Source organism: Scyliorhinus torazame, chromosome 5 (assembly GCF_047496885.1).
Source record: "Scyliorhinus torazame isolate Kashiwa2021f chromosome 5, sScyTor2.1, whole genome shotgun sequence".
NCBI classification, from domain to species: domain Eukaryota; kingdom Metazoa; phylum Chordata; class Chondrichthyes; order Carcharhiniformes; family Scyliorhinidae; genus Scyliorhinus; species Scyliorhinus torazame.
The window spans coordinates 140,660,237-140,686,449 of NC_092711.1; the positions used below are offsets into that span (position 1 = coordinate 140,660,237).

General features: G+C 47.4%; 1 protein-coding gene across 1 annotated transcript in view; it reads right to left on the bottom strand.

The window, feature by feature from the left end:
* Positions 1-432: 432 nt before the first annotated feature.
* Positions 433-26,213, bottom strand: part of LOC140417942 (uncharacterized) — a 31,233-nt gene continuing 5,452 nt past the window's right edge. Inside the window, exons 2-3 of the mRNA XM_072501375.1 lie at positions 2,525-2,535; positions 433-2,199 (exon numbers count right to left, since the gene is read on the bottom strand). Of these exons, the coding sequence (XP_072357476.1) occupies positions 1,435-2,199; positions 2,525-2,535 (776 nt within the window). The 3' untranslated portion in view covers positions 433-1,434. The remainder of the gene's footprint in view (positions 2,200-2,524; positions 2,536-26,213) is intronic.

Below are 26,213 nucleotides of genomic sequence, written 5' to 3' on the forward strand. Positions count from 1 at the left end.
TTGTTTCTTTACTACAACCATTACCTCTCCGTTTGCCTTTTATTCCAGGACATTTTTGACATTTAATCTCACCCACCTTCTAAGCAATCCCTGACTTTCCCTTTTGTTCTACCTGACCCTCCCCCTTTCTCACCAGCATCAAACCCATCACATTTCTCCCTCTCTTTAGTTCTGAAGTAGAGTTTCATTGGACGTGAAACATTAACTCTGTTTCTCTCTCCACAGATGCTGTCAAACCTGCTGTGTTTTTCCAGGTCTTTCTGTATTTATTTTAGATCTGCCTGTACTGGGCTATTATCACACCCTGGGCTAGTGCACGGTCAATTCCAGCCCCACTTGACCCGGAGTCGCAACATAATTGAAATGAACAAATTAATTCGCAGAAATCACCCAAGGTCTTTAGTCTTTCCCTGTCCAATAATTGCAGTCACCTTGTTTGTAAATTTAAACACAATTATTTTTTATTAATAACAATGACTATGAGTAAATAGGCAGCAAATAAAACTGGTTAGCTATTATCTAATTCCTAAACCTCCCTCTTTAACTCACCGCACCCTCCACCCACACAAGATAGACAAACACAGAGGGGAAAGAGGGGTGGAAAAAAAATACAAAAAGTGAGAAGGAGAAAAGTCTGTTTCAGATGGATGTTTTCCAGTACATCCTTTAATCTCGGCCTTCAGTTGGAGGTTTTTGCTTTCCATCGGTAATTGTTTTCACGGTAGATTCATCCGGAGCTCAAAACATCTGCAGATTTAGAAACCGCAGGAAAGAAACTTTTTGGAGAGAGGAACAGACAGACAGGGAGACGAGACAGAGCAAGAGAGAGAGTCGAGACAGAGACTCACAGCTTCTTCGCTTAACGTCCAGGAGGGTTCCGATTCCTGTGTCCTCTAAAAATCTCCCGACGGACTGAAGCCAATCACTGTCTGTTGCCAGGCAGAATACGGTCTTTGGCCAATCCATTAGCCAACCACTCAAAACCGAATCCCTCCCAAGTGCCAGAAAGTCTGAGTTCTTCTGTTAAAAAGGTAAATCTTCAAAAGCGCAGTGAACTATTTTGAGGTCCTCACTTCCTCTGCCCAACTTAAAAGGTTTATGTCCATTAAATATCCATGGGTCAAAATGTTAACCACAAAAGTAAAGAAATAGGAAACAAAGAAATCACCAGGAAGGGTCCTTACAGGGTGAAAATGTTATTTATTAGCCAAGATAAAATAAATGTCCTTCATCAGCTTTTGTGGATCATTTCAGTGGAAATGTGCTCTCCCAGGCTCAAAGAGCATCAGCCCACTGGAAGCAAAGTTGTGAGATTGGCCAGTCCAGCAGAAAGAAACTGTCCGACCCTCCCACTTCACCAAGTGTCAGAATGAACATGGTTCAGTCCTGGATGTGATTAACAGCAGCAATAACAGCAAAATCCAACCCCTGTCATCACTTGTGAACTCGCTGGTGTCTCTGCAGGTGGGACGACTGAGTGAATCCTTTCCCACACTCAGAACAGGTATACGGCCTCTCCCCAGTGTGAACTCGCTGGTGTTTCTGCAGGTGGGATAACTGACTGAATCCCTTATCACACATGGAGCAGGTAAACGGCTTCTCCCCGGTGTGAACTCGCTTGTGCTTCCACAGGCTTGAAGAATGACTGAATCCCATCCCACATTCCGTGCAGGTGAACGGTCTCTCCCCGGTGTGAACTCGCTGGTGTGTCCGCAGGTTGGATGACTTCCGAAACCTCTTTGAGCAGTGAGAGCAGCTGTATGGTCTCTCCTCAGTGTGAGCGCGCTGATGAATCATCAAATCTGCAGCACGTTTGAAGCCGCTCCCACAGTCAGAGCATTTAAAGGGTCTCTCATTGGTGTGAGTGACGTTGTGTCTCAGCAGGCTGGATGACTGACTGAATCCCTTCCCACACACTGAGCAGATGAACGGCCTCTCTCTGATATGGACTCGCTGGTGTAAACACAGCTTGGATGACTTACGAAACTTAAAGGGCCTCTCATTGGTGTGAGTGACATTGTGTCTCAGTAGGGTCGATGACTGAGTGAATCCCTTCCCACACACAGAACAGCTGAATGGTTTCTCTCCAGTGTGAATGCGCTGATGAATATCCAGTGCAGATGGAGATTTGAATGCTTTCCCACAGTCCCCACATTTCCACGGTTTCTCCATGGTGCTGATGTCCTTGTGTCTCTCCAGGTTCGATGATCAGTTGAAGCCTCGTCCACACACAGAACACGTGTACGGTCTCTCCCCGCTGTGAATGGTGTGATTTTTTTTTCAGGCTGTGTAACTGGTTAAAGCTCTTTCCACAGTCAGTGCTCTGGAACACTCTCACTCGGGTGTGTGTGTCTCGGTGCTTTTCCAGTCACACTGATGTTTAAAATCTTTTAAAGCCGACAGAACAGACAAACATTTCTCCTTCGAGATTCAAAGTCCGATGATATTCAGGTCCCGATGAATCGAGTGACTCTAAGATCTTGCTATGACATTTGGTTTGAGATTTCTGTCTGGAAATCCTCACCTTCAAATAGCCTGGAAAAATAACTTAGAAAAGTAATCACTTAGTACAGGATAATAATTCAGAACAGACAATTCTAGCTTCTCTGGAACATTCTTTCCTCTCATTCCCCAAAAGCTGTAAATCTCCATCCCACACACTCTCCCTCCATTCTCACTCTGCTGTATCTAATATTCACCCTCCCAATTCTCCTGAAGGTGCTGATTCAGACTGATTGACAGATCCCGGCTCACTGCTTCCAGTCCTGGACTCCGAGACCTGAAAATCTTCATGCAGGTTAGCAGACAGATATTTGTCTGTATTACTGGACTAAAAATGTGTTCAATGGATAGCATTGTTTCTGTTGGTTTGTCATTGATTGTGAAATTGATGCCTATGGAGGGCAGTCAAGCAATGATGATCAATAATTTCTAAATAAAATTGGATGGATGCTGCAGGGTTTGTCATGTGAGAGTACCTTTAAGAAATGGGTGTTTATAAATGGGTGTGTATATAAATATCTGTGGTGAGAGTAGAACATAGAACATTACAGCGCACTTCAGCCCTCGATGTTGCGCCGACCTGTGAAACCACTCTAAAGCCCATCTACACTATTCCCTTATCGTCCATTGGTCGATCCAATGACCATTTGAATGCCCTTAGTGTTGGCGAGTCCACTACTGTTGCAGGCAGGGCATTCCACGCCCTTACTACTCTCCGAGTAAAGAACCTACCTCTGACATCTGTCTTATATCTATCTCCTCTCAATTTAAAGCTATATCCCCTCGTGCTAGACATCACCATCCGAGGAAAAAGGCTCTAACTGTCCACCCTATCCAATCCTCGGATCATTTTGTATGCTCAATTAAGTCACCTCTTAACCTTCTTCTCTCTAACGAAAACAGCCTCAAGTCCCTCAGCCTTTCCTCATAAGATCTTCCCTCCATACCAGGTAACATTCTGGTAAATCTCCTCTGCACCCTTTCCAATGCTTCCACATTCTTCCTATAATGCGGCGACCAGAATTGCACGCAATACTCCAAATGCAGCCGCACCAGAGTTTTGTACAGCTGCAACATGACCTCATGGCTCCTAAACTCAATCCCTCTACCAATAAAAGCTAACACACCATACGCCTTCTTAACAACCCTCTCAACCTGGGTGGCAACTTTCAGGGATCTATGTACATGGACACCGAGATCTCTCTGCTCATCCACACTGCCAAGAATCTTACCATTAGCCCAGTACTCTGTCTTCCTGTTATTCCTTCCAAAATAAATCACCTCACACTTTTCTGCATTAAACTCCATTTGCCACCTCTCAGCCCAGCGCTGCAGCTTATCTATGTCCCTCTGTAACTTGTAACATCCTTCCGCATGGTCCACAACTCCACCAACTTTAGTGTCATCTGCAAATTTACTCACCCATCCTTCTACGCCCTCCTCCAGGTCATGTATAAAAATGACAAACAGCAGTGGCCCCAAAACAGATCCTTGTGGTACACCACTAGTAACTGAACTCCAGTCTGAACATTTCCCATCAACCACCACCCTTTGTCTTCTTCCAGCTAGCCAATTTCTGATCCAAACTGCTAAATCACCCTGAACCCCATGCCTCCGTATTTTCTGCAGTAGCCTACTGTGGGGAACCTTATCAAACGCTTTACTGAAATCCATATACACCACATCAACTGCTTTACCCTCATCCACCTGTTTGGTCACCTTCTCAAAGAACTCAATAAGGTTTGTGAGGCACGACCTACCCTTCACAAAACCGTGTTGACTATCTCTAATCAAATTATTCCTTTCCAGATGATTATACATCCTATCTCTTATAAACCTTTCCAAGATTTTGTCCACAACAGAAGTAAGGGTAGCTTTAAGAAATGGGTGTTTACTACTGCAGTGATGTCATAGAGTGGGTGGAGCTGGGCTGTCTGTCAGCTTTTTACTTTTGTTTTCGGCTATTTGCTGCAGGGTGTGTTTTAGTTTTGTTTTCAGTGTTGGAGCTGAAGCCAGACAGAGCAGGTGTACTGTTGATCTCTCTGCCATGAAAAGAGTATCTCTTGATCATTTGGTGAATTCAAAATTATAAATGTTCTCAGTAGTGAGTGTAAACCTAATGTGCTTCTGGTAAAAAGTGTTTTAAGTCTTATGGATGTTAAAAGGAAAGCTTAAAGGGTTACTTAGTGTTGTATTCTTTTGGTGTTGTATTTGAATTGATGGTTGCTAAGATGTTCACTGTATGTTTTAAAAAGGTTAACTTGAATTCTTGGAATAAACATTGTTTTGCCTTAAAAAATACGTTTCCATTTCTGCTGTACCACACCTGAAGAGTGGGCCGTGTGCTCCCCATACCACAATCTAGTAAAAGTTGTGGGTCAGGTGAACTCCATGATACACTTTGGGGTTCTCTAAACCCTGGCCCACAACAGGTTACAGAATGGAACCAACCCGAAACTGACAGAATTACTCCACAGAGTCGGCGTCCACTGAAGTTGCTCATTGCACTCCTTTTGTGCAGTAATCAAGTCTACACCAACCCTTTGAAAGACCACCCTACCTAGGCCCAATCCCCCAACCTATCCCTGCAACCCCACCCAACCTTTGGACACCAAAAGGGCAATTTAGCACGGCCAATCCACCCAACATGCACACCTGATATTACAAGTCTGGAAATAATAAAAAAAGGTGTCATTACAGAACCATGAATAATATTTCTAATCTGTACCATATAACAATACTGGAAATATCTCTGTCCTCATTGAATCAGAGTTTTTTTTTACAGCAGAGCAAGAGGCACTTCAGCCCATCATGCCTGTGCCGGCCACCAAGCACCTATCTATTCTAATCCGATTTTCCAGTACTTGGTCAACAACATTGTAAGCTTTGGCGTTTCAAATGCTCATCTAAATGCTTCTTCAATGTTGTGAGGGTTCCCGCCTCTACCAGACTTTCAGGCAGCGAGTTCCAGATTCCCACCACCCTCTGGTGAAAATGTTTTTCCTCAAATCCCCTGCTCGTCACGTTAACTTTATTCCCTCTGGTTACTGACCCGTCTACTAATGGGTTTCTTCCTATCTTGTCTAGTTATGTCCTTCATAACTTTGTATACCTCAATCACATACCCCTCAGCCCCCTTTGCTCTCAGGAAAACAACTCCTAACTAGCCTCTCTTCATAGCTGTAACACCCAGGCAACATGCTGGTTAATCTCCTCTGCAACCTTTCGAGTGCAATCACACTCTTCCTCTAGTGTGGCAACCAGACTGCTGACAGTACTCTAGCTGTAGTTTAACGAGTGTTTTATGCAGCTCCATCATAACCTCCCTGCTCTTAATTTAATACCTTAGATAATAGTAGTATCCAATATCCCAGGTTAGATTCCCGGCTTGGGTCACTGTCTATGCAGAGTCTGCATGTTCTCCCCGTGTCTGCGTCGGTTTCCTCCGGGTGATCCGGTTTCCTCCCACAGTCCAAAGATGTGTACGTTAGGTAGATTTGCTATGCTAAATTGCTCTTAGTGACCAAAAGGGTTAGGTGGGGTTACTGGGGTACAGAGATAGGATGGAGGTGTGGGCTGAGGTAGAGTGCTCTTTCCAAGAGCCGGTGCAGACTCGATGGGCCGAATGGCCTCCTTCTGCACCGAAAATTTTATGTAATATGTAATCTATGTGATATCTCTTATCTACCTTCAGTGATCTATGGAGATGCACCCCAAGGTCTCTCTGGTCTTCGGTTCTTCCTGGGGCCATACCATTCATTGTATATCTCATTGCCTTGTTAGCCCTTCCAAAATGCATTTCCTCACACTTTTCAGGATTTAATTATATTTGCCACTGTTCTGCCCATCTAACCAGCCTGTCAATATAGTCCTGTAATCTAAGGATTTCCTCATCTGTATATAACCACACCACCAAATTGTGTCATCTACGAACTTATCATACCTCCTACATTCACGTCCAGATCATGAATGTACACTACAAATAGCAAGGGACCCAGCACTGATCCCATCGGAACACCAATGGACAAGGACAACCTTCAACCATCACCTTCTGTCACTAACTCAATTTTGGATCTAATTTGCCAAATTGCCCTGAATCCCATTGGCTCTTACCTTCTTGACCAATCGCCCACGTGAAACCTTGTCAAAAGCCTTACTAGAATCCATTTAGACTACATCAACTGCACAACCTTCACCTACACACCAAGTCACCTCCTTAAAAATTAATTCAAATTTGTGAGACATGATCTCCCCCTGACAAAACCATGCTGACTATCCTGGAGTAATTCTTGCCTCCCCAATTGGAGATTAATTCTGTCCCTCAGAATTTATTCCAGTAGTTACCTGACCACTGAAGTTGGACTTATTGTCCTGTGATTTCATGGCTTTTCCCGACTTACCTTGATGAATAATGGCCTCACATTAGCTGACCCCAGTCCCCTGGCACCACTGCTGTGAAATTTGAAAATTATTGTCAGAGCCTCTGCAATCTCCTCCCTTGCCTCCCACAACAGCCTGGGAAACATCTCATCTGGGCCTGGGTTTTAAACATGTCAACAATTCAAGGTCAGAATGAGGAAAGAAATGGAAAGTGGGAGAAAAATAAAGTGTTTTACTTACAGAGGAGAAAGTTTTCGTCTGTGTGAAACTCGGTCTTCATTCAGAGAGGAGCAGCAGATTTGCTAAGCAGACAGTGGAGGAAGTTGCGTTCAGCCATTGACACAAACCCCAGACTCTGATTTAATGGAGGACCTCATTGGTCAATCTCCCTCATGTAGACAATGAGGAGGCCAATCGCAAGCCCACTCTGGCAGTGGGCGGGGCTTTCACCGCCAGCCGCTTTCAGCTGGATTTGTGATGTGGGCTGGGGACGAGACGTCACAATGGCGCGCTGCCAGAATCAGCCAATAGCAATCATTTTGCTACGTGGGGGCGTCACTGGCTTCCAATGCGCTGGCCCTGCCCCCACCTAGTGTTGCCCCCCCCCATCCTCCAGACAACTGGCTGACGTCTCCGGCCAGAGCGAGAAGCCGCTCAGTGACCTCCCCCTTCCCCGGGACTGCGCATGTGCGGGAGAGTGTTTACCCCGTAAACCGTCATGATGAAGGGTTGATCAATGGGGAGAGTTGGGGACCGGCAGGGCCCTGGACCTTCAGCCAATCAGCGCGCGGGCTTTGCAGAATGCTAATTGAGCTTCACACAGACAGAAATCTCCTCCTGTCTCCAACATCTGGGAGTAAAACACTTTCCTTTCTCCCCCTTTCCATTTCTTTTCTCATTCTCACCTTCAATTGGTGACTTGCAGCAACTGAAGTGAAAGGAAGTGAATCCAGGGAGGGTGCAGACTCTGCAAAGCTTGGCCCAGGTCTCTCTCTTAAAGACATTGACATCCTTTGCTCCCTCAGCTTGACACATTTATTTGTCTGGATAAAAGGATGGTCTCTTTCCCAATGTTCACAATTAAAGGGTTGGTTTCCCCAGGAGATTAGAATTTTTATAGATTATAGAATCCCTGCACTGCAGAAGACCATTCGGCCCATCGAACCTGCATCGGGCAGCACAGTAGCATCGTGGTTTGCACAGTTGCTTCACAGCTCCAGGGTCCCAGGTTCGATTCCCGGCTGGGTCACTGTCTGCACGTTCTCCCCATGTCTGCGTGGATTTCCACCGGGTGCTCCGGTTTCCTCTCACAAGTCCAAAGATGTGCAGTTTAGGTGGATTGGCCATGCTAAATTGCCCTTAGTGTCCAAGAAAGGTGAAGTGGGGGTTACTGGATTATGGGGATAGGGTAGATACGTGGGCTTCAGTAGGGTGCTCTTTATAAGGGCCGATGCAAACTCGATGGGCTGAATGGGCTCTTTCTGCACTGTAAATTCTATGATTCTATGAAACACTGAAAGAGCAACACCCAAGCCCACGTCCCTGCTCTATCACTAACCCGTTAACCTGATGTACACATCCCTGGACACCAAGGCAATTTAGCATGGTCAATCCACCTAACCTGCACATCTTTGGACTCTGGGAGGAAACCAGAGCACAGGAGGAATCCCATGTAGACATGGGGAGAAACTGCAAACTCCACACAGTTACCCCAGGTCGCAATTGAACCTGGATCCCTTGCGCTGTGAGGAAGCAGTGCTAACCACTGTGCCGATGGCAGACATTTAAGGGGACAATAAATTAATATCAGACAGAAATATGTCGAGTGCTGTTATATGATACAGATTAGATCTGTTATTTATGGTTCTGTAATAAAGTACATTTATTATTATTTCTAGTTGTGTAATATTGTGCTGTAGCTATGTTATATATTTCCAGTCATCTCTTCCCTCAGAGGGTTGTTAGTATCTGGATTTCTCTTCCATCAGGATCAGTGGAGGCTGGGGGTCATTGACTGTATTGAAGGATGGGTTGGACAGATTTCTGATTGACGATGGAGTCAATTTTTATGGGCAATACGTTGGAAAATGGAGAAAGAGCGAAGAGGAGAAGAGGTTTCTTCACTCGAGGATGTGGTGAAGCTTTAGAATTCCCTACTGCAGAGGAGTGTGGAATCTCAGTCAGCAGGTATTTTGAAGAGAAAGATTAATACTTTTCTAGACATTGAAGATATTTTATTACTTTATCAGAGTTTTAAAGCCAGAGCTCAAAGTGTGGACAGGGACAAACCCCTAATCCAGCTTCTTGCCTGCTGCAAAAAAACAATTCAAGTTGAATCCAATTCATGGTCCTCACAAAAGAGACATACCAGATCCAGACATTACACCTGACCTCACGCTCATTTTAGCCAAAAGGCCGAGAAGCGATGACATTGAAGATATTAAAGGATATAGGGGATAGCATTGGAAAATGGTGCTGAGGTAAATCGGCAAATGATTTCATTGAATGTTTGTGCAGGCTTGATGGGCCGAATGGCCGAATGCAGCTCCTATTTGTTATGGTCTGAGTGTCCAGACAGGAAGCAGTGAGCATGGATCTGTCAATCAGCCTGAATCAGCACCTTCAGCAGAATGGGGAGGGTGAATATTAGATACAGCAGAGTGAGAATGGAGGGAGAGTGTGTGGGATGGATATTTACAGCTTTTGGGGAATGAGAGGGGAAAGAATGTTCCATAGAAACTAGAATGTTCCATAGAAAATAGAAAATAGAGGGCAGCACGGTAGCATTGTGGATAGCAATTGCTTCACAGCTCCAGGGTCCCAGGTTCGATTCCCGGTTTGATCACTGTCTGTGCGGAGTCTGCACATCCTCCCTGTGTGTCCGTGGGTTTCCTCCGGGTGCTCCGGTTTCCTCCCACAGTCCAAAGATGTGCGGGTTAGGTGGATTGGCCATGCTAAATTGCCCACAGTGTCCAAAATTGCCCTTAGTGTTGGGTGGGGTTACTGGGTTATGGGGATAGGGTGGAGGTGTTGACCTTGGGTCGGGTGCTCTTTCCAAGGGCCGGTGCAGACTCGATGGGCCAAATGGCCTCATTCTGTTCTGTAAATTCTATGAGAATTGTCTGTTCTGAATTTCTATCCTGTACTGACAGTGATGATTTTTGTAGATTAATTTTACAGGATATTAGAAGAGGAAGAATTACTGAAATCTCAACTGTCACATCAAGATCTGATAGTCATTCAAGAATCGGCACCAGAATTTCATTGGCTTTTGAGCCTAGGAGAAATGTGTGTCCGAATAGTTGGCTTCAAGAGATTTTAAATATCAGTATGACTGGAAAAGCATCGAGACACACACACCAGAGTGAGAGTGTTCCAGGGCACTGACTGTGGAAAGAGCTTCAACCAGTTACACAGCCTGAAACAAATAGCACTATTCCCAGCAGGGAGAAACCATACCTGTGATCAGTGTGTGGGCAAGGTTCCAACTGATAGTCTAACCTGGAGAGACACACACAAGGACACCCTCACCATGGAGAAACCGTGGAAATGTGGGGACTGTGGGAAGGGATATAGATCCCCATCAGATCTGAAAGCTCATCGACGCAGTCACACTGGATTAGGCCTCTTACCTGCTCTCAGTGTGGAAAGAGATTTGACCGTTCATTCACTCTGCAGACAGACCAGCGCGTTCACACTGGGGAGAGGCCACTCACCTGTTCCCAGTGTGGGAAGGGATTCACAATGTCGTCCCACCTGCAGATACACCAGCGAACTCACACGGGACAGAGACCATTCACCTGCTCTCAATGTGAGAAGGGATTCACTCGAGTGGACAACCTCCAGAAACACCAACAAATTCATTCTGGGGAGAGACCCTTTGCCTGCTGTCGATATGGGAAGGGATTCACTCAGGCACCTGTTGAAACATCAGCGAATTCACGTCGGGGAAAAGCTGTTCACCTGCTTTCGGCGTGGGAAGGGATTCAGTGATTTGTCCACCCTGCAGACACACCAGCAAGTTCACACAGCGGTGAAGCCATTCACCTGCTCTCGAGTGTGGGAAGGGATTCATCCAGTCTGCTGATACACCAGCTTATTCACACTGAGGAGAGGCCGTTCAGCTGTTCCAAATGTGGGAAGGGATTCGCTGATCCAGCCAGCCTTCGGAAACACCAGCATGTCCACAGTGGGGAGAACCGTTCACCTGCTATCCGTGTGGGAAGGGACTCAGGGATTCATTCACACTGGAGGGACATCAGAGAATTCACACTGGGGAGAGGCCGTTCACCTGCTCTCAGTGTGGGAAGGGATCCTGTGTTTCCTTGCACCTACAAAGATACCAAAAAGTTCACAGTTGATTACAGGGGTTGGATTCTGGTGTTCTTGTTTCTGCTCACAATTACACCCAGGTCTGCATTTTAGTCATTCTGAGAGTTTGTCGATGGGGAGGGTTGCAGGGTTTCTTTCTGCTGGACTGGCCTATCTCACGACTTTGCCTCCAGTGGCTGAAGATCTTTGTGCCTTGTTGCGAACACCTGGCTTCAGATTTCACAGGGATCCCGGAGTGAAAGCATGTTTGGAAGTTAAAATATATTTAGTTCAAATTTCTGTTTGGAACCTCCAAATCATGCCCTGTTGCCAGTAAGATGGGCCCAGGTGATGAAATGGTTCTTTTGTTTAATTAATCTGGGTGTTTCTCACAAAAGGAAACTGTCAAAATATGAAGGGCAAGTTGACTGAGGTGGACTGGGAAATGATATTACAATAAAACGTATGACTATAGATAGGTAATGGCTAGAATGAGGACTTATTACATACTTACATGAAGTATAGATTCCTTTGAGGAAAAAATCCAACAGGAAAAGTGATGCAACTGTCGCTAACAAGAAAAGTTAAAGATTCCATTAGATCAAAGGAAGAGGCTCATAAAATGGCCAAAATAGTAGTAAGCCTGAGGATTGGGAACTTGCTTTAGAATTCAAAAAATGCGGACTAAGAAACTTAAAGAGAAAATAGGGCACGAGAGCAAGCATACAACTGACTGGAAAAGCTCCGCAAGAAACTTCAGAGAGTCGTGGACACAGCCCAGTCCATCACACAAACCTGCCTCCCATCCATTGACTCCATCTACACCTCCTGCTGCCTGGGGAAAGCGGGCAGCATAATCCAAGATCCCTCACCAAGTGAGAGCTTACTCACTCTTCCAACTTCTTCCATCGGGCAGGAGATACAAAAGTCTGAGAACACGCACAAACAGATTCAAAAACAGATTCTTCCCCGCTGTTAACAGACTCCTAAACGACCCTCTTATGGACTGACCGGCTTAATACTACACTCCTATATGCTTCACCTGATGCCGGTGTCCATGTATTCACATTGTGGACCTTGTGTTGCCCTATTATGTATTTTCTTTTTATTTTATTTTATTTTCATGTACTAAATTATCTTTTTGAGCTGCTCGCAGAAAAATACTTTTCACTGTACCTCGGTACATGTGACAATAAACAAATCCAAATCCAATATAGGAATGTGAAAAGGAAAAGATTAGCAAAGACCAATGTGGGTCCATTCCAGGCAGAGACAGGAGAGTTTATAATGGGGAATAAGGAAATGGCAGAGAAACTAAACAACGTGTGTCTGTCTTCATGGAGGAAGATACAGAAATTGTCCCAAAAACACGAGAGAACCAAGGGACCAGTGAGCACGAGGAACTGAAAGAGATTAGTATTAGTGAAAAAGTAGCTCTGGAGAAATTAATGTGGTTGAAAGTTAATAAATCCCCAAAAGCTGCTGCTCGACATCCCAGAGTGTTGAAAGAGGCGGCTGTAGAGATAGAGGATACATTGGTGATCATCTTTCAAAATTCTATAGATTCTGGAATGGTTCCTGCAGATTGGAAGGTGGTAAATGTAACCCCAATATTTAAGGAGGGAGAGAGAAAACGGGGAGCCACAGATCCATTAGCCTGACATCAGTAGGAGGGAAAATGCTACAATCTGTTATAAAGGATGTGATAACATACAAATTAGGAGCAGGAGTAGGCCACTCGGCCCCTCGAGCCTGCTCCACCATTCAGTAAGTTCCCGCCTGATCTGATTGTAACCTCAAAACCACATTCCCGCTGACCCCCAATAACCTTTCACCTCCTTGCTTATTAAGAATCTATCCAGCTCTGCCTTCAAAATATTCAAAGACTCTGCTTCCACTGCCCTTTGAGGAAGAGAGTTCCAAAGACTCCCAAAACAAGAACTTTTGAAGTGTAGTCATTGTTGTAATGTACAAAACTGTAGGTCGGACTGGGAAATGAAATTTAATATAAAAAATTAATCACTTTTGCACCATATTCACAGATATAAGTAACAAGGTCAATGAAGCCATTTCAAACTATAACATGTAACTGCTTGCAGTCATTTCACATTGTGCAACATTTCTTTAAAGTTATAGGACGGACACAAAACAATTGATTATTCAGCAATGTAACAGACAATATTGTGATGGCTGGATTGTTGTTTTATAAATTAAGATTGTACAAACCTAAATGGTGCTAGAAACTCCAAAGCTCGCAGAAATATTTTATACAAATAAATTATTCTCTACCTTTGGTAAGCAGGAGGCTATCCAAGTCTGGCTCAAGAATAAGCTCACTGTTCATTTCATAGAATTTACAGTGCAGAAGGAAGCCATTCGGCCCATCGAGTCTGCACTGGCTCTTGGAAAGAGCACCCTATCCAAGGTTAACAGCTCCACCCTATCCCCATAACCCAGTAACCCCACCCAACACTAAGGGCAATTTTGGACACTAAGGGCAATTTATCATGGCCAATCCACCTAACCTGCACATCTTTGGACTGTGGGAGGAAACCGGAGCACCCGGAGGAAACCCACGCACACACGGGGAGGACGTGCAGACTCCGCACAGACAGTGACCCAAGCCGGAATCGAACCTGGGACCCTGGAGCTGTGAAGCAATTGTGCTATCCACAATGCTACCGTGCTGCCCCAACCGTTCAACCTGATAAAGATTAAAGTTAGTAAGAAAGAAAACTATTACCTTCCAAAAGTTGGCATTTTGAACCAATGTACCTTTACACTAAGTAAAATGTATTAATTAGATGACTGTATTAATCTGCTACCAGTCAGTAATAGATTAAATAAGTAATGACCCTTAATTGAGCCACAATTAATGAATCAGTAGTGAAAGTAAAAGATTGAGTTTTATTTGTGCTCAAAATGTAAAAGCTTAATTCCTGTGCATGTAAAGAACGTGCAATGAAGGTACTGGCGAGATCGTCAAGCTCTGATTAGCCTCAACATTTGAAATTGTGTGAATAAGCGATTGTATAGATCGGATAAAGGATAGTATGAAACAGTTCTGTTGTATTCCTGTCTAAGATAATGAGAGAAGGTGGAGTCAGTAATTGGGGATCCAATTAAAGTAATTCAGTGACCAAATTGACCAATTGCCATGTTACAACAGGCCCAACTCTGACGTGAGGTAATGGTCACTCTGGGGATAAAAGTAGAGGTACCGAAGGTCTTCCTTGCTGGCCAAGTACTGAAGATTCCCGAGGCCGGGTTCCAAGGAAATTACTGTCAAATAAGGAGCCAGACTCCCGAGGCTGAATTCCACAAGAATTACTGTCAAATGTGGAGACATTACGCTCTGTTACACTTCTACAGACTAATGAGCCGCATGAAGTTGTAAAAGTCAATGTTTTTAAATTTAATAAACTTATTTTTAAATTTACTATCCAGAGAATTCTGCCTTTGCCTTAATTGGTTAAAAACTTGTCCAAACCAAAATGAATTTATTAAATGGTAAGTTGGGGGTGGCTGAAATTAATTAAATTCCAGATAACAAGATCAGATACATGAATCTTCAATTTAAAAATGTACATTTCCATAGCGCCTCGCACAACCATTGAAAGGCCCAAAATGCTTTACAGCCAATGGTACTTTTGAAGAGAGGTTGGATAGGCTTGTGTTGTTTTGTCGGGAGCAGAGAAGACTTGAGGGGTGACCTGATCGAGGTGTGCAAGATTATGAGGGGCATGGACAGGGGGGATAGGGAGCAGCTGTTCCCCTTAGTTGAAGGGTCAGTTACGGGGCGGACACAGGTTCAAAGTGGGGGTGGGAGGTTTAGGGGGGATTTGAGGAAAAACGTTTAACCCAGAGAGTGGTGACGGTCTGGGATGCGCTGCCTGGGAGGGTGGTAGAGGCGGAATGCCTCACATCCTTTGAAAAGTACCTGGATGAGTACTTGGCAGCCTTAACATTCAAGTCTATGGGCCAAGTGCTGGCAAATGGGATTAGGGTGGGCATGCGTCAGTGCAGACTTGATGGGCTGAAGGGCCTCTTCTGCACTGTAGTATTCTGTGAAAGTAAGATCCAACAGGGTTAAGAGTTGTATATTAGCTTGGATAGAGGATTGGCGAACCAACATAAAGCAGAGAGTGGGGAAAATGGGTATTTTTCCAGTTGACAAGCTGTAACTAATGGTTTGCCACAGGGCTCAGTCCTCAGGGCCCAACTATTTACCACCGATATAAATAACTTTAATGCAGGGATGGAAGGTACTATAGCTAAATTTGCAGGTGACATTTGCTGACTTTATCAGCAAATGCGGAGAAGACGGCCTGTCAAAGAAGATAGTGCTTATGTTCCCCAACAGGAAACCATGGCTAATCGGGGGATTGACACCCTACTGAAGGCCAGATCTGAGGCATTCAAGACAGGTGACCCTGACCTATACAAGAAACCCAGGTACGACTTCCGCAAAAGCACCAGGGATGCCAAGAGAAAATATCAGACCAAGCTAAGAGTCACAGACTAACAACACGGATTCTTGTTGGTTGTGGCAAGGCTTAAACAACATAACGGGCTACAAAGCGAAGCCGCGTAGAATCTCTGGCAGCAACGCACCCGTCCCCGACAAACTCAAAGCATTCTACGCTTGTTCTGAGCAGAAAACCATCAAACCGCTATCGACTGCCCCAGCAGCATCGGGACACACCCATACCCACTGTCACAGCTTCTAAAGTCAGATCGGCCTTCTTGAAAGTGAACCCTTGAAAAGCGACGGGTCTTGATTCCATGGTCATGCACTCAGATCCTGCGTGGACAAGCTGGCAGATGTGTGCACAGACATCAACCTATCCCTATTCCGTTCCGAGGCCCCCGCTTGCTTCAAGAAGTCCAACATCATACCGGTGCCAAAGAAGAACCAGAAAAGTGCCTCAATGACTATCGTTCAGTGGCCTTGACATCGATCATTATGAAGTGCTTAGAGAGGTTGGCTATGAGGCACATCAACTCCATGCTCCCAGAGTGCCTAGACCCAATGCAATTCACATACCGTCACAACCGGTCGACAACAGATGCCATCTCCCTGGCCCTACATTCATCCCTGGAGCATCACGACAACAAGGACTCCTAAGTCAGACTCCTATTCACTGACTACAGCTCTGCCTTCAACACCATAATACCAGCCAAGCTCATATCAAAGCTCCAAAACTTAGGGCTTGGCTCCTCCCTCTGTAACTGGATCCTCGACTTTCCGACCCATAGACCACAATCAGTAAGAATAAACAACAACACCTCTTCCGTGATAGTCCTCAATACCAGGGCCCCGCAAGGCTGCGTACTTAGCCCCCTAATCCCTATACACACACGACTGTGTGGCAAATTTTGGCTCCAACTTCATCTACAGGTTTGCTGAGGTAGAGGGAATAATAATCTTTATTAGTGTCACAAGTAGGCTTACGTTAACACTGCAATGAAGTTACTGTAAAAATCCCCTTGTCGCCACACTACGGCACCTGTTCGGTTACATGGAAGGACAATTCAGAATGTCCAATTCACCTAACAAGCACGACTTTCGGGACTTGTGGGAGGAAACCGGAGCACTCGGAGGAAACCAACGCAGACACGGGGAGAACGTGCAGTCTCTGCACATCAGTGACCCAAGCAGGAATCGAACCTGGGACCCTGGAGCTGTGAAGCAACAGTGCTAAGATTCCTAGGTGTGTGTACACCAACAATTTGTCCTCGGCCACCCACGTTGACGCTATGACCAAAAAAGCACAATAGCGCCATTGTACTTTGATTTAGATTGGATTTATTGTCACATGTACCAAAGTACAGTGAAAAGTATTTTTCTGAGGCCAAGGGAATGTACACAGTACGTACATAGTGGACAAAAAAGAATAATCGACAGAGTACATTGACAAATGGTACATCGACAAACAGTGATTGGTTACAGTGCGGAACAAGGGCTAAACAAAGCAAATACATGAGCAAGAACAGCATAGGGCGTCGTGAATAGTGTCCGTATAGGGAACAGATCAGTCCGAGGGGGAGTCGTTGAGGAGTCCAGTGGCAATGGGGAGGAAGCTGTTCCTATGTCTGGATGTGCGGGTCTTCAGACTTCTGTACCTTCTGCCTGATGGAAGTGTCTGGAAGAAGGCAAAGTCTGAGTGGGAGGGGTCTCTGATAATGCTGTCTGCCTTCCTGAGGCAGCGGGAGGTGCAGACAGAATCAATGGGAGGATGGCAAGCTTGTGTGATGCGTTGGGCTGAGTTCACCACACTCTGCAGTTTCTTGCGATCTTGGACCAAGCGGTTGCCATACCAAGCTGTGATGCAGCCGGATAGGATGCTCTCTATGGCACACCTGTAGACGTTTGTGAGAGTCGATGCAGACATGCTGAATTTCTTTAGCTTCCGTAGGAAGTAGAGACGTTGTTGGGCTTTCTTGACTGTTGCATCAATGTGAGTGGACCAGGACAGATTGTTGGTGATGGTGACCTCCAGGAATTTAAAGCTATCGACCATCTCCACTTCTGAGCCATTGATGCAGACCGGGGGGGGGGGGGGGGGGGGGGGGGGTGTCGTGCTGCGCTTCCTGAAGTCAATGATCAGTTCCTTGGTCTTTCCAACATTTAGAGAGAGGTTATTTTCGGTACACCATGCAACCAAGTGATCTATCTCCCTTTTGGAGTCTGATTCGTCGTTGTTTGAGATTCGACCCACCACAGCCGTATCATCCGCAAACATAGATTGAGTTGGAGTTAAATCTTGCCACACAGTTGTGTGTATATAGGGAGCACAGTAGAGGACTGAGCACACATCCTTGCGGGGCCGGGACTATTGTGGATGTCATGTGAGTGTAACTTTAAGAAATGGGTGTTTATTAGAGAGCTGCAGTGATGTCAGAGAGTGGGTGGAGCTGGGCTGTCTCTGCTTTACTTTCATTTTTCAGCAGGCTGCTACAGAGTGAGGTTTTTAGTTTTGTTTTCAGAGAGAAGAGCTGCCGTGAAAGCTAGCAGATGCGCATGGACCTCTCTACAAGCTAAAGTGTGTTCATTTGGGTGATTTCAAAGAGGTGACTGCTCTCGCTAGAGAATTTAAACCTGATCTCTGTGTTTAAAAAGGGTCTTTTTTCTTCCAGATGTTGTTTGGGGATTTATTAAGGGTTATCTATCGAGTATTGTATTTTTGGGGAGATTTACTGGTGTTGGTAGTTATTAAGATGTTTACTGTGGGTTTATAAAGTGTTAACTGGTTTCACAAATAAACATTGTTTTAATTTAAAAGTACTGTAAAGCTCTGTTTGCATCACACCTGCAGAGTGGGCCCGTATGCTCCCCATAACCACAATCTATTTAAAGTTGTGGGTCAGGTGAACTCCATGATACACTTTGGGGTTCTCTAAACCCTGGCCCAGAACATGGAGGATGTGCTGTTGCCTATCCTGACAGATTACGGTCTGTTGGTGAGGAAGTCAAGGATCCAGCTGCACAGGGAGGGGTCAAGTCCAAGATTGCAGAGTTTGGTTATTAGTCTTGTCGGGTTGATGGTGTTGAAGGCGGAGCTGTAGTCTAGGAACAGCAGTCTCACGTAGGTGTCCTTGTTGTCAAGGTCTTCGAGTCTTGATTGCAGAGCCAGGGAGATAGCATCTGCTTTGGCCCAGTTCCGGGGATAGGCGAACTGCAGCGGATCAAGACCGTCTTGGAGGCTGGCGTTGATCCGTCTCATGACTAGCCGCTCGAAGCATTTCATGATAACAGACATCAGGGCCACTGGTCAGTAGTCATTGAGGCAGGCTACCTTGCTCCTCTGTGGTACTGCTTTATGGCAGTCTTCTTTTAAAAAAAAAAAATTTAGAGTACCCAATTCATTTTTCCAATTAAAGGGCAATTTAGCGTGGCCAATCCACCTACCCTGCACATCTTTGGGTTGTGAGGGTGAAACCCACGCAGACACGGGGAGAATGTGCAAACTCCACACGGACAGTGACCCAGGGTTCGAACCCGGGTCCACAGCGCCGCAGTCCCAGTGCGAACTACTGGGCCACATGCCGCCCCGGATCTAAATACATTTGAGGCAGTTCAGGGAAGGTTCACTAGATTGATTCCAAGGATGAAGAACTTGTCTTATGAAGAGAGAATGAGCAGTTTAGACCCATACTCTCTGGAGGTTACAGGAAAACAATCGCCAGGCAGAAATGTTTCCTACCAGTCGGGGAACTTCAGCAGTCAAGTACATTCAGCCTCTGATCTCCGGGTAAGCGTTCTCCAAGGCGGCCTTCAGGACGCACAACGATGCAGAATCGCCGAGCAAAAACTGATAGCCAATTTCCGCACGCATGAGTACGGCCTCAACCGGGACCTGGGATTCACGTCGCAGTACATTCATCCCCCCACCATCTGGCCTGGGCTTGAGAAATCCTACCAACTGTTCTGGTTTGAGAAAATTCACACCTCTTTAACCTGTGAACATACCTTGCACTGTCTGGACCTGTAAAGACTTAATTACCTGCAAAGACTCACATTCAAAGTACCATCTTGCATCATTGACTTTGTGTAGAGATGGGTTTGTGGAACCCACCTCTTCTTTTTAAAAAAAAATAATTTTTATTGAAGTTTTCACAAACAACAAACTGAAAAAGGAACCCAATAGAATTAAATACAAAACAAAACAACCCCATGCCCCCCTCCCCCTATACATAAATAATAAATTAACACCCCGAATTAACACATAGCAAACATAGCAAATATATACACCCCCTCAGATCCCCCAGTGTAGACAAACAAAAATAAAATAGAACCCCCCCACCTCCCTCCCGGGTTGCTGCTGCTGACCATTGTCTACCGCTCTGCCAGGAAGTCCAAGAACGGTTGCCACCGCCTGAAAAACCCTTGCACCGATCCCCTTAAGGCAAATTCCACCCTCTCCAATTTAATAAACCCCGCCATATCGCTGATCCAGGCTTCCACGCTTGTGGGCCTCGTATCTTTCCACTGAAGAAGAATCCTTCGCCGGGCTACCAGGGACGCAAAGGCCAGAATACCGGCCTCTTTCGCCTCCTGCACTCCCGGCTCCTCTGCCACCCCAAATATTGCGAGCCCCCAGCCCGGTTTGACCCTGGATCCTACCACCCTCGACACCGTCCTCGCTACGCCCTTCCAAAATTCCTCCAGCACAGGGCATACCCAGAACATATGGGTATGATTTGCTGGGCTCCCTGAGAACCTAACACACCTGTCCTCACCCCCAAAAAACCAGCTCATCCTTGTCCCGGTCATGTGTGCCCTGTGCAGCACCTTAAACTGTATGAGGCTGAGCCTCGCGCACGAAGAGGAAGAGTTCACCCTCCCAAGGGCATCTGCCCACGTCCCCTCCTTGATCTCCTCCCCCGACCCCTCCTCCCATTTACCTTTCAACGCCACCACCGAGGCCTCCTCCTCCTCCTGCATCACCTGGTAAGTTGCCGAGATCTTCCCCTCTCCAATCCCCCCCCCCCCCCCCCCCCCCGAGAGCACCCTGTCCTGTACCATGCCTGGCAGCAGCAGCGGGAATTCCACCACTTGCCGCCTGCCAAACGCCCTTACCTGTAGATACCTAAAGGTATTCCCCAGGGGGAGCCCATACTTCTCCTCCAGCTCACCCAGGCTCGCAAACTTCCCATCCACAAACAGGTCCCCAACCTTCTTATCCCTGCCCTGTGCCACCAGCCTCTTCCATGCAGCCCCTCCCCCTCCATCACCCACTTGCGCACCACCGCCGCATTGGCGGCCCAGTAGTACCCACAGAGGTTGGGCAGTGCCAGCCCCTCCACATCCAAACTCCGCTCCAGGAACACCATTCTCACCCTCGGAGTCCCTCGCGCCCACACAAACCCCGTTATGCTCCTGTTGACCCGCCTAAAGAAGGCCTTCGGGATAAGAATGGGGAGGCACTGGAACAGGAACAAAAACCTTGGGAGCAACGTCATCTTAACTGACTGCATCCTACCCGCCAGGCAACGGGTACGGCGGCAACGCGTCCCACCTCTTAAACTCCTTCTCCATTTGCTCCACCAGCCTTGTGAAATTAAGTCTATGCAGGGCCCCCCAGCTCCTGGCCACCTGGACCCCCAAATACCTGAAGCTCCTCTCTGCCCTTTTTAGTGGGAGCTCGCCAATCCCCCTCTCCTGGTCCCCTGGGTGAACCACGAACAACTCACTCTTCCCCATGTTGAGCTTATACCCTGAGAAATCCCCGAACTCCCTGAGGATCCTCATTACCTCCGGCATTCCCCCCACCGGTTCCGCCACATATAGCAGCAAGTCGTCCGCATAGAGCGACACCCTATGCTCCTCCCCACCACCCACCAACCCCCTCCAGTTCCTCGACTCCCTCAGTGCCATAGCCAGAGGTTCAATCGTCAGTGTGAAGAGCAGGGGGGACAGGGGACACCCCTACCTCGGCCCTCGATGCAATCGAAAGTACTCAGACCTCCTCTTGTTCGTGGCCACACTCGACATCGGGACCTCGTACAACAGCCTAACCCACCTGACAAACCCCTCCCCAAACCCGAACCTCTTCAGCACCTCCCACAGGTACCCCCACTCTACCCTATCGAAGGCCTTCTGAGCGTCCATTGCCACCACTATCTCCGCCTCCCCCTCCCTCGCAGGCATCATAATAACGTTCAGGAGCCTCCGCACATTCGCGTTCAACTGCCTCCCCTTCACAAACCCCGTCTGGTCTTCATGGATGATCTGCGGCATACAATCCTCAATCCTCGTGGCTAAGACCTTCGCCAGCACCTTGGCATCTACATTTAACAACAAAATCGGCCTGTAAGACCCACACTGCAGGGGATCCTTGTCCCGCTTCAGGATCAAGGAGATCAGTGCCCGGGACATCGTCAGGGGCGAAGCCCCCCCTCGCTTGCCTCATTGAAGGTTCTAACCAGCAACGGGCCCAACAGGTCCACATATTTTTTGTAGAATTCGACCGGGAAACCGTCCGGCCCCGGTGCCTTCCCCGCCTGAATGCTTCCCATCCCTTTGGCCAGCTCCTCCAGTGTAGCCACCTAAAATGGCTGATTCCCGATTAATCTGGCTAAACCCCGATGTAAAATGGCGAACTGAAAAGGCTGATGGGAAAATCAGCCAACAGGACACAAACGGACAACTGCAGACAGAACAGCGTATTCGGCTCTGGGGAAGTCGGCCCAGATCGATACCTGCGACCATTAGCAGCACATCAACCCAGACATCTGCAGTTTAATGGGCTATCCCCGGGAACAATTGCAACAAATTAGCAATTGAAAGCCGATCCAGACCTCTCGGCGCCAGCAGTGGCCGAGACAAAGAAAGGTGAACGACCACCCCCCGATCAAGGAATCACCCCATTATTGGAGCATATCGAACCCAGTGATTGGGACCAAGTCCAATCACTTGGGACCAGGGTCAAGGTCCGCCCCGAGAGGCGGTAAGCCCCTGGGAACTATAAGAGTAAGGGGCCAAGTTCAGATCGACCCTTCTCTCCCTTCTTCTCCTGCTCGCAACCTTCGATATCCTTTGACAAAGACAACTGTAAGTGTTACTCCAGCGATCGCTACCAGATAGGTGCTCCAGACTATCGACTCGTACCAGCCTTTTTGAATCCCGCAGGCCAGACCCAATTCGATAGACCATTCATTTCCCTGACCTGGTGGGCCATCTCCAAAGTTAAGTATTGGCTTTTAGTGGTAGGTAATAGTCTAGAAGTAGGATTATTGTATAAGTATTTATTGCTGTACATAATAAATGATCGTTGATTTAACTTTTACTAAGCGGTGTGCTGCATTATTAATCATTACTTGGACTTGAACCACGTGGCGGTATCAGAAAGATACCTGGCGACTCGTGGGCAAAGGTGACAGAATTAGAGCTAATAAAAGTAAGGCTAATAAGAGCAACACCAGCCCCTCATCCCGCCACGGAACCCACCTCTTCACTCACCTGAGGAAGGAGCTGTGCTCCGAAAGCTAGTGATTTGAAACAAACCTGTTGGACTTTAACCTGGTGTTGTAAGACTTCTTACTGTGCTCACCCCAGTCCAACGCCGGCATCTCCACATTAAGGTCAGAAGAATGAGAGGGGATCTCATTGATTTATGTATATAAGATGCTAAAGGGCATTGACAGGGTAGACGTAGAGCGGGTGTTTCTCCTTATTGGACATTCGAGAACAAGAGGACATCATTTTAGGCTAATGGGGGGCAGATTTTAATTAGAAATGAGGAGGAATTACTTCACTCAAAGATCGTGAATTTGTGGAATTCTCTACCTCAGCGTGCAGTGAACACTGAACAAATTTGAGGGGACAGATGGATTTGTAATTAGTAATGGGATGAAGTGTTACGGACTGCGGACAGGAAAGTGGAGATGAGGCTGCGAGGAGATCAGCCATGCTCGTATTGCATGGCGGAGAAGGCTCGGGGGGCTGAACATTTTCTCCCAAATCTACACCCAACAATAAACAATAATCAGTAACGAATGCAATGTCAATCCCCAGATCAATAACAACGATCCCACCCTCCCACCAAACCCCAGACATTAGCTCGCATGTTAACATAAACAAATAACGAAAGCAGGAGGCCCAGATTCACAAACCGCAGGAGGAGTCCATTCAGCCCATCACACCCCTGCTATCTCTTTGAAAGGTCTCTGATTCATCCAACTGCTCTACTTGTACATCCCTGCAAATTCTTCACTTTCAAGTATTTATCCTTTGGAAAGATACTAGTGAATCTGTTTTGTGGCAGATCAGAACAACTCGCTGTGTCAAAAATAAAATTAAATCTCATCTCCCCCCTCTGGTTCTGAGATATTGCTCCCCGCCACTCCTCTCCAGAACCCCTCCAGTGCCGGGCATGACCAAAACATATGGACATGGTTCGCCGGGCTCCCTGAGCACCTTCCACATCTGTCCTCCACCCCAAAGAACCTACTCAACCTCGCCCCCGTCAAGTGCGCTCTGTGAACCACCTTAAATTGTAACAGGCTGAGCCTGGCACATGAGGAGGAGGAATTAACCCTACCTAGGGCATCAGCCCACAGACCTTCCTCAATCTCATCCCCCAGCTCGTCCTCCCATTTACCCTTCAGCTCCTCTACCAGCGCTTCCCCCTCTTCTTTCATCTCCTGGTGTATTGCCGACACCTTGCCCTCCCCGACCCATACACCCGAGATCACCCCTGTCCTGAATTTCTTGTGCCGGGAGCAACGGGAATTCCCTCACCTGTCGCCTCACGAACGCCCTCACCTGCATATATCTAAAGACATTTCCCGGGAGTATCTCGAACTTCTCCTCCAGTGCCCCTAGGCTCGCAAACGTCCTGTCAATGAACAGGTCCCCCCATTCTTCTAATCCCCCCCCGATGCCAGCTCTGAAATCCCCTGTCCATCTTCCCCGGGACAAACCGGTGGTTACCCCTGATCGGGGACCACACCGAGGCTCCCATTGCACCCCTGTGCCGTCTCCACTGGCCCCAGATCCTTAGCGTTGCCGCCACCACCGGGCTCGTGGTGTACCTTGTCGGCGAGAGTGGCAGCGGTGCCGTCACCAGCGCCCCCAGGCTCGTTCCTTTACAGGACACCATCTCCATCCTCTTCCATGCCGACCCCTCTCCCTCCATCACCCACTTGCGGATCATCGCCACATTTGCTGCCCAGCAAGGGTTGGCAGCGCCAACCCTCCTCGGTCCCCTACTGCGCTCCAGGAACCCTCTCCTTACTCTCGGGGTCTTATTCACCCACACAAATCCAATAATACTCCTACCTACTCTCTTAAAAAAGCCCTTGGTGATCACGATGGGAAGGCACTGAAACACAAACAGAAACCTCGGAAGGACCACCATTTTGAACGACTGCACTCTACCCGCCAGTGAGAGCGGTAACATGTCCCATCTTTTGAAATCCTCCTCCATTTGCTCCACCAACCTCGTCAGATTCAGTTTATGTAGAGTCCCCCAACTCCTGGCTATCTGGATCCCCAGATACCGAAAGCTCCCCTCCGCCCTCCTCAGCGGTAGGTCCCCTATCCCTCTTTCTTGGTCCCCTGCCTGTAATACAAAGAGCTCACTCTTCCCTACATTGAGCTTATAGCCCGAGAACTCCCCAAACTCCCTTAGAGTCTGCATAACGTCCACCATCCCCTCCATTGGGTCCGCCACGTACAGCAGCAGGTCATCCGCATAAAGCGACATCCGATGCTCTTCTCCCCCTCGAACCACCCCCCTCCATTTATTGGACTCCCTCAGTGACATGGCCAAGGGTTCGATCGCCAATGCGAACAACAGGGGGGACAGGGGGCACCCCTGCCTCGTCGCTCGGTACAGCCGAAAGTACTCCGACCTCCGTCGGTTTGTCACTACACTCGCCACCGGGGCTCTGTAAAGGAGCTTAACCCAACTGATAAACCCTCCCCCGAACCCAAACCTACGCAGCACCTCCCAGAGGTACTCCCACTCTACTCGGTCAAAGGCCTTCTCCGCGTCCATAGCTGCCACTATCTCCGCCTCTCCCTCCTCCGATGGCATCATTATCACGTTTAAGAACCGCCGCACATTAGTGTTTAATTGCCTGCCCTTTACGAATCCCGTCTGGTCCTCGTGGATCACCCCCGGGACACAGTCCTCGATCCTCGTGGCCAGCACTTTTGCCAGCAACTTAGCATCCACATTGAGGAGCGAGATCGGCCTGTACGATCCACATTGCAGTGGGTCCTTGTCTTGCTTTAGGATCAAAGAAATTGTCGCTTCCAACATTGTCGGGGGCAGGGTCCCCTCCTCTCTTGCCTCATTAAAGGTCCTCACTAGTAGCGGGGGCCAACAGGTCTACGTACTTCTTGTAGAACTCCACCGGGAACCCGTCCGGTCCCGGGGCCTTCCCCGCCTGCATACTCCCCAAACCCTTGCTCAGCTCCTCCAACCCAATTGGTGCCCCCAAACCAGCCACCTCTTGCTCCTCCACCCTCGGGAATCTCAGTTGGTCTAGGAATCGTCTCATCCCCT